The 9,008-nt window shown below is 40.6% G+C and overlaps 1 protein-coding gene across 1 annotated transcript in view; it reads left to right on the top strand.

Annotated features, from left to right (window-relative positions):
• Positions 1 to 1,205: 1,205 nt before the first annotated feature.
• Positions 1,206 to 9,008, top strand: part of LOC139647876 (rho guanine nucleotide exchange factor 28-like) — a 40,928-nt gene continuing 33,125 nt past the window's right edge. The window contains exons 1-4 of the mRNA XM_071523867.1: positions 1,206 to 1,238; positions 4,462 to 4,603; positions 6,243 to 6,352; positions 6,780 to 6,966. Of these exons, the coding sequence (XP_071379968.1) occupies positions 1,206 to 1,238; positions 4,462 to 4,603; positions 6,243 to 6,352; positions 6,780 to 6,966 (472 nt within the window). The remainder of the gene's footprint in view (positions 1,239 to 4,461; positions 4,604 to 6,242; positions 6,353 to 6,779; positions 6,967 to 9,008) is intronic.

Here is a 9,008-nt window from a genome sequence, read left to right as displayed (position 1 = left end):
TGAAGCGCACATGCAGGTTTCCTCTGACGGGAGTTTCTGAGTGTCTCTAAAGGTAGGTACACCAAGGAATAACCCTTTCTTCTACATCACTTTAAAAAAAAAAAAAAACCGCGTCTTCTAAAACTGCTTCTCATCTTCTTGTATTTGCCAATCTCCTTCTATTTGAACTCTTTGAAAAATGAAATGCAAAAATAATGTCTAAACCTTCAGCTCTAGTCTGCAGGTAAATCAACCAATTCAACATTTAATTTAAGAGTGAATTCCGTTCAAATGGGATCAGAATTGCTAAGAATTTGAGAAAAATCACTATAGGGACGTTTGTGTCTGTGGTACTCTAGTGAATTTATAATGACCTAAGGCAATTTTTTTTATCTCCTACGGTATCACTATAATGACTTGCATTTTTGATGTGTTATATTCTAAAATGTATTGTGGGAGTAGGCTACTATAGCTCTTTGCCATTAGAGCCTCTTTTCCTGATCAGTTTATCTTATATGCCTTTGCTCACTACAATATTTGACCCATAACAATCGATTGTAAGTGCTAATAAGAAAGTAGACTGATTGTAGAGAGAGCACCAGAGTTTGTTAATATCTCTCTCTCTCTCTCTCTCTCTCTCTCTCTCTCTCTCTCTCTCTTCCTTATGTTCTCTGAGAAATGGTTATGTTTATGAAGACCGATGCTATGCTGTGTCCTGTTTAGGAAATGGTCGCTGATAAGGAACAGAACAGAACAGAGGTCTGTTCCCTCAGGACAGAAATACAATACATTTCTCACTATAGACCACACACATGCAGGAGGCGACACACTGACACTGCATCAAACCTGGACACATTATATAGCCTAGGCCTTCATCAAGACAGGAAACCACAGTGGATAATGAGCTGTGTAGCCTACTTGGTGCTGCTGGTACAGTGTCTACACGAGACTGGGAAGTACAGCTACATTCATTAAAATAATTATGCACATACTGAGTCAGGATCAAAAGATTAACCTGTCTCATCAGATGCCCTCTGACTCTGCTTGGCACAGATCAGTCTTGTAGTCTTGTCAGGATATGAGGAGCAGGCGCAATAACCAAAATAACGAAAAAAACAAAAAGAGAAATCACATGGCCCCAGTGGGTGTGTGCTGCTTACTGTCTTTTTTTTTTTTTGTCTCTCACGTCTTTTCAATGTCTTTCTTTGCTTTCAGCTGCTGTGCAGATGGAGCTGAGCAGGAGGAAAGTGCCTCTGTATGTGAGTATGTGCACTTAGTTTGCAGTCTAGTTTGAGACCGTCCTTCACATTTAACCTCAAGAGTTAGTTGGCCCCGTGGAAAATCTCTGCAAAACGGGTTTGGAACGTAGTGAGAGATCAGCAGCCTCATTTATGGAACAAAACAAAACAAAAAAAACATCTTAAGCAAAGATTGTGCTCATGAACAAACAGTTGTGATTTATAAAAATGTCTCTTAAAGCCAAAGTCTGTGAGTTACATTTTGTCCATTTTTATGTAATACAATTCTATTATTATCCAACATATGGATGCAATACATATCATTTTTATTTATTTCATAGCAGTCTTTGAAGTGGTCGTATGTATACATTTATAAATGAGACACTGGGGTCAATGAGGGCATTTCTTACCGACATCATCAGGACAGGAGACTGATGTTTTCTGCTCCGGTCAAACAGGAACTTTCATTACTCTTTGAATGAAACGTTTCTGGTTTTGCTGTTGTATTATTTGCTTACTGAATCATACTTTCTTAGGGAAAAAAATAATGTTATCCATCAGCATAACAGCAACAATAGCAACTTGCCATTTGTGTTTATAACTAGTAAATCAATAACTCTTTGCTTCATTCACAATGGTGTTTTTTATTGGTATGCTTTAACTTGCACAAGGTTGAAAAGGCACTTTTATTTGCTATTTGTTTGATTTGTGGTATCTGTGGTGATGTTACGCCTTTGAATGGATCTGTTGTCTGCGAGGCTAAGCTGTAGTCAAATAGGGCAGAATTGCGGTCAAGTACCTTTTTGTTAGTTTCAGCTGGAGATCTAAAAGATGGAAGCAAATATTAATGTGAATGACTGTGCTTCTTTGAAGATCAAAGTGCGAATCCATTGGTCATATTGTATGCAGCCATTTGAATGTGAAGCATCCAGCGCTAGGAGTCATGTAAAAGAAATATTCATAGGAGTTCAGTTTTTATATTTGACATGTTTGCATTGTTTTTTCCTGTTACACCCAGGTCACCTAAAGGTTATCCAACATTTTATGAGGATGCCCCATTTTGCCCATAACACAAAATGAAACCGCTATTCCTCAAATACTGTGCTTACTTTCCATAAAGCCCCATCACTTAATGCAGAAGCCACTATATTGAGTTTCAAATTCTGTTATGCAGCCATTGTCTCTGGCTTTTCCCTTTCTGTATTTGCTCTGCCTCTGGATCACTGGACCAGCTCAGCATCCACTGTATCTTATAGAGGTGTGGAGTCATACTGAAGGCACAGGAGAGGCTGTGTGCAAGTTATAAAAGCTGATAAACCTGAGCGAATATAGTTTTGTCAAAGGATAGACAACTAGGGATACAGAATGCATAAGCGAACCTGAAGATGGAAATTAGGCAAGAGAGATGGGGATTACTGTGAGAGTGGCAGTTTGAGAGAATGAGAGAAGTGAAGAGAAAAGCCTCCTCTCACTTTCTTCGAGCGAGAAATCAGGTCAGCTTTTGAGGTGATACAAGGCTAATAGATAGACTCTCATGAGAGAGAGAGAGACAGACAGACAGACAGAGAGAGCCCTCATATGCAAAGCTCCTTGCTCTCTTAAAAGGAAAAATCCAGCTTCAGATACTCCTACACTCTTTTATATCATCAGTCTGTGATGTTCAAAGCATTCCAGGAGTTATTTTGTAATTAACTTTTTTGGTTTTAGATCCGCTTTCTCTCATCCTGACTCCTGTACTTGTACCTCAATTACTGATTTCCAGTGTTTCCCAGAATGACCCGAGCAACTTACTCAAAGCACAACATGTCTTTTGGCTGCATTGCATTCTGGTCTACTGAGGCTACTGTTGGAGAAATTGGTATCTTTGCCTCTTCTATAATGGATTTCTCTCTATACAATTATTGAACATCTGTGCAAAATGGCAGCTCTAGAAAGAAACCCTTTTTCTTTGATTCTGAGGGGCTGACACCAAAACCTGATGTTTACTGTTGATGTTTTAGATGTTTTAAGCTAGAGGAATAGAGTTGAAACATTTTCTGCTGTCAAAGTCAATTGTAGCTGCGCTGGAAATATCTCAACCTGACGCCACATCATCTATGTTTGGTCAGTTATCCACAGGAATAAGAAAAATATACCACCAAACAACAAAATGGACCCAGAAATGCAAAGTGTTTTAGGTGGATTTTTTCCTTTAAGGGCCTGTAAGAGAATCTTGGCAGTGATGGGTGTCTGAGGCTAACCCACTACGCCCTTACTCACTTCTTGTATCTGTGTCTGTGAGTTAGACTGTTGCACTGTAGGTTTGACACATGGGTGCTACGGAGCTCCATGCTGAATTGCACTCAGCCTTTCTTTTTTGATGTTTTAAGTGGTCTGGTTGTTACAAAGCTTGTGTAGAGCTGTGCCGTATACAGCATGTGCTAAATTAATAATACACACATTTTTTGTAACCTATTACATAATTTTTTTTTTACTAAATTCTGTAACTTTAATAGCTTCTGATGGCTTAATAGATCTGTGTGCCAAGCTTATCTGAAATTTCTATCAATCATTCAAAATACTTTATTCATCCCTCAAGGCAGCGAGTTCATAAACAACAGGAGTTCACAATATACGATCATTCATACACATAAAAACAAGAAGATAACAAGATATAAAATAGATAGATATTTAGAAAAAATGGCTAGGCCACAATATAATAAATACTACCCAACTCTGTCCGGTCCAGAGTCGAGAGGACATGTAACCTTTTTGCACATTCATATTTATGGCTCATATAATAGTTTGACTTGTTCACCCTGGGCCTCTCAAGTAAAGATTTTCATTCAGGTGAGGCTATAGCCTCGGTAATTCTGTCACACCTGTATTTGACTTGCACAGAGTTTTCTGAGGATACCAAGCAGACTGAGCATCTCTCTTATTGTCCTCTCCCCATTTCACCTTCTTCTCTCTCAGATCAGAGGTCTAAAGTGTTCTGGACGGTTGGGATCAGCACAGATCTTTGCAGTAGACACTAAGGCATTCCTATTTTTATTGAGTTGAGGGGGAATGTTATATTGCACTCCCAAGAGGAATGCTGTAAGGGGATTCGGTGTACTTTACAACTTGACGAGAAATTTAGAACGCTGCATCAGAATAGACTCTTCGTCTGAAATGAGCCAGTATCTGTAGGAATACGTTTTTACTTTTTTCACTTCATTTTCCCACTTTCCCTCTCACCTTCTCTCAACTCCCTTTTTCCCAGGGCCAGGCAAAGGTGTTTGCTCTGCTGGAGGGATTAGACTCGGTGCCAGAGGACGCCGAGGTCTTTATTGTTCTGGAAGGATCCACACTGATCCATGTCATCAGGGCTCAGAGTGATGTCATGCTCTGCTTTATAGTGCCTGGTATGTGCATGTGTGTGTCTGCGTATGTGGGTGCAGTATGTGTGTGTCCGCATCTGTTGATGTTATACATGTTTTCATGTCTCAAGGGTCATTTATTATTATCGAAAAGGGAGAAAGTGTTAGAAATCCATGTTGGAGGGAAACTCAAAAATAGTTTGGAAAGAACAGGGGCCCAAAAATGGCAGAGCAAACAAGAAAAAACAGGAGCAGGGCTTCCTTGCATATACACAAAAAAACCCCACTTCAGTAGTAAGTAAAGTAGTTGTGTCTACATGTCAAAAATCAACAGAGGTGGCATATCTTCCAAAGTCAAGAACAAAATACCACAAAGCACTCAGGTACCAACTTACACACAACACGTTTCAACCTAAACAGGTCTTCTATTAAAGTGATTTTTTTTTTACATGCAAGGAAGCCCTGTCCCCGTTTTTTCTAGAAACCTGAATGTTAAAACGTTGCACCACACCACACACCCGGGTCCCGGGTTTTTCATTCCTGTTTGTAATACACTCAGGAACTGGAGCTTACAGCTTCAGAAGGATGCCCCCCCCCCCCCCCCGCACACACACACTCACTCACACTCACACTCCAGCAGTATGACTGTGTGTATTGCTTTTGCACCTTCACACTAGGTGAATCTTGAGACAGAGCAGCACACACACACACACACACACAAACTGTCTGAGTCTTGAGGTCTGGAAGTTCACAGAATCTTATCAGCTTCCTCTCAGGAGGGAAACTAGTTCCATAAACAATATATCAACATGACTCCGCCCCTGTAGAGGTCGACACAGACAACAGGCAGTCCTGCAGGCACTCTCAACAGCAACTGGACTACTCACACAGGAGCTGTGTAATTCACTTTTAGGCACTGATGGTAGATTCTGAAAATGTCTCCATATTTTTATCAAGCTCTTAGAAAATGTTTTTTGTCCTAGTTTCAAAGTTTGCATTACAAAGTTCTTGCAGCGTACAACACTCACTTACAGGGGCGGAGCTAGGAATTCTGGGCCCTGTGCACAGGAGGTGACTCTGCAGTGACTCCCACTTTCCACACCACCATTATTCCAACTATGACAAACATCTATATCTAGCCATCCACAACTCAAACACACCTCCACATGTTCCTTTACCGATCAGTTATCGCACAAATGCCTAATTGAAGTTATTTGTTTTGGTAAATATCCTGATAGGCCTAATCAGCTATCATAACCATATTTTAACCAGTCGTCCCCTGTTCAAAATCTGCCTAAGGAGGACACTTTAGTTATAGTCTGCTCAGGAAAAATCTAGACCAATTTTATTCCTGCTTATGCCAGTTTGTCTCAGATAACACAACAGTTGCTATATCATATTGCTGCAAAAGTTGTATTTGTTTGCAGTTTTCAAAACCAGACCTGTATGAAATAAAAGTATAACTATAAATAAAAGTAACAGATTAGGGGCCCTCCCTTAGCTTGGGGTCCTGGGTATTCAGTGCCCCTATTCTCCAATATGGTGCCGCAGGACATTAGTGAAGTAGAGAGAAAGAAGGCTGTATGAGTCTCATACATAGTAACACATTAACAAGAGGTAGAGTCTGTCTGGAATAAAGTCCGGCTTTTGCTGTGGTGTGACCTGGTTCCCTTTTGGTCTGTAGGACATAACCTGGCTGAGGTGGTCTCTGTCCAGGCCTACCTGTGCTCTGAAACCACGCCCCTCACCTGGGTGGGCGGAGCTACACTGGAGTATGTCCAAGATGATGCTCAGGTAGATATGACACACAAATGTGCTCAAACATATTTCAAGCAAGAGTGCACGCATCCCTGTGGTAAAAAAATGTCTGCCTTAACAAGTAATTTAGTCTAATATTAAAAACGTGTTTTCCATAAAACAAGTGAAAATATCTGCTTATTGGGGGAGATATTTTCACTTGTTTTCAGTTTAGTTTCACCACTTTTGATATTTTTCTTGAAATAAGTGACAGTATCTTAAAATAAGGTGGATCACTCCACTACCAACATGTCACTTGATTAAATTCTTGAAACAAGTTGATTTGCATTAGAAACAAGTGAAATCATCTCACCCGACTGGCAGATTGTTTTTTAAAGATGGATATTTTTTGCAGAGTATCTAGTGAGCATGGCTGCATGCAACAATTATCATTCTATCATATTCACGACTGCTTTCTTGTCAGGACCTGGCAGAGCACCTGGTAATCCACGGTCATCGTCTCAGCTCCACGGATCACAAGGAGCTGAGCAGCCTCTTCAACCTGGGCCAGGAGAGCTCTCGCTGGGCCATGGACCGTCGTGTGGCCCTGGCCATGGCCAACCTGGATTTTCCCCAGAACTGGAATGTACTGGGTGGCCAGAGTGGAGAGGGTGAGAGGAGGTTCATCACTTAATGTTGCTGAATGGGTGTTTCAGCACAGAAATGTTGATTATATACTGTATATATAATATATATGTACTACTATTTTGGTGTTTTTAACCATGTCTGGGATAATATGCACAGATATTAATGTTGAATACAGTACAGATACTTTGCAATTTCTTTTTGGAGTCATTGATATACATGCTTTTCTCTAGATAAAGAATAACTTATTATATGCATGCTGTGTCATGAAAAAATTGCTTGAGGGCAATGTCTGAACGGAGATAAAGTTGACAGGCTTTTTAGTAAGCTCATTTCTCAGCATCAGCACTGGAAACTTGGACCCAGTGCTATCCAAGGCAGGTGAACTTTTCAACTCAACCCCCCCACCCCACCACCACCACCACCACAACCCCCACACACACACACACACTCTCTCTCCCCCCCCCCACACTTTTTTTATTTTCTCTGCCATCATTCCCATTTTCCACGCTCATTGGGCTGGGATCGGAAGTGACCGTGGTCACATGTGTGCTTCTGCTGAATTCATCAAAGCCAATAAAGCAGCGTGTAATGCGGTTAATAGAGCTTCTCCATCTGGAACCAGCTCCAGGTTATAGGCAGAGTTAAATAAATCTGTGAGTGTGAGTGTGTGTGTGTGTGTGTGTGTGTGTGTGTGTGTGTGTGTGTGTGTGTGTGTGTGTGTGTGTGTGTGGTTTGTATGCTGACCACCATGTTTACGAGATGCCACCATCTGTTTGTCTGAGTTGAGTGGGTGTGTAGGCCACTAACATAAATAATAAATCTGATTTTGCGTTAATATAGTTATGGCAGTCTGTTTCATCGCAGCGTCTCCCTATGAATGTCTGCAGTTAAGCAGTCTAATTGGATAACATTGCCTATGACATCATTCTATTGCTGATGTTGCTGTATTCGACTGAATTATCAAATCCCAACTTGCCTTTGGTCGTCTGCTTTTGTTTACAGTGTGTTCTGCATGTTTGAAGAATGTGAAGAGCTTATAAATCCTTCTTATTGTCACAATATCATGAGACAGCTTGTAGATTTATGTTTGTTATCTAGATTTTGTGAGCTTGGAACTATAAGGTTCTAACTGGGTGGAGTGCAGTTATGAGAAATTGAGCATCAAAGTGTTGACATCCCAGCAGGGATTGTTATGTAGTAAAGTCTGTAGTGACTGTCTTTATAGCTCAGCAAGGCCTGCACCCCTGTAGGCTTGTACTGTATCTAGCTGATTGAAACCTCTGTTTCAATGGGGAATGAATGGGGATGAATCTGATTTAATGGTAAAATTGAATTATCAAGTCAATTTTGAAGCACATTAAGACTAGAATGCATTAAATTGCAAAAGCCTAAGTGCATCCACATACTGTAGATTCATCAGCAGATAATAAGAAAGAATCTGTTAGGAAACAATAATGATTATCTGATATTAGTCTGTGTAGCTACACTTAGCTATAGCTATTTCATCTGAAAGCTAATACTTTGGCAAGCCAGCACTTAGCCTTGATTAAGTTGATGTCATTAACTTGAAAAAGCTTCCTATTTGCTGGCTTGTGTGCCAACATTGCGACCCTTTCAGGCTACATTAACTAACCTCTGACAGGATGTGGCTGAATGGTAGATTTTGATTGGTCCTTACTGAAACATTGAAGGTCTTGATTGAATGGGAACCTCATCGTACCAAGCTGAAATGTACTTTGAGTTACGCCTTCGCCCCATTCCATCTGTCTGTTAACAGGATTTCTCAAAAAGTTATGAATGGATTTGCATGAAACTTTCTGGAAAAGTTAGTCTCGGGGGAAAGGAAGAAGTGATTAACTTTTCACACCGATTAGCCATGTAACTGACGAACTGATTCACTTAACACCGTTACGAAGAGGCAAACCATCCATTATTGGTCCAATCAAACAACCTGGGGGTACTGGAGAGCTCATTTCCAGTTTAGTCATAACCGCCCTGCTAATTTTCCCCAAATTTGGTACAGTGGGAACAAATATAGAGCTGATTGACCATGACTTGGCGGTTG

The sequence above is a fragment of the Centroberyx affinis genome, unplaced genomic scaffold (assembly GCF_046629955.1).
Source record: "Centroberyx affinis isolate AG114_WGS23_722 - 3 ecotype Tasmania unplaced genomic scaffold, CSIRO-AGI_Caff_v1 ptg001129l_1, whole genome shotgun sequence".
Classification (NCBI taxonomy): domain Eukaryota; kingdom Metazoa; phylum Chordata; class Actinopteri; order Beryciformes; family Berycidae; genus Centroberyx; species Centroberyx affinis.
This window is presented reverse-complemented; position numbering and strand designations above follow the sequence as displayed.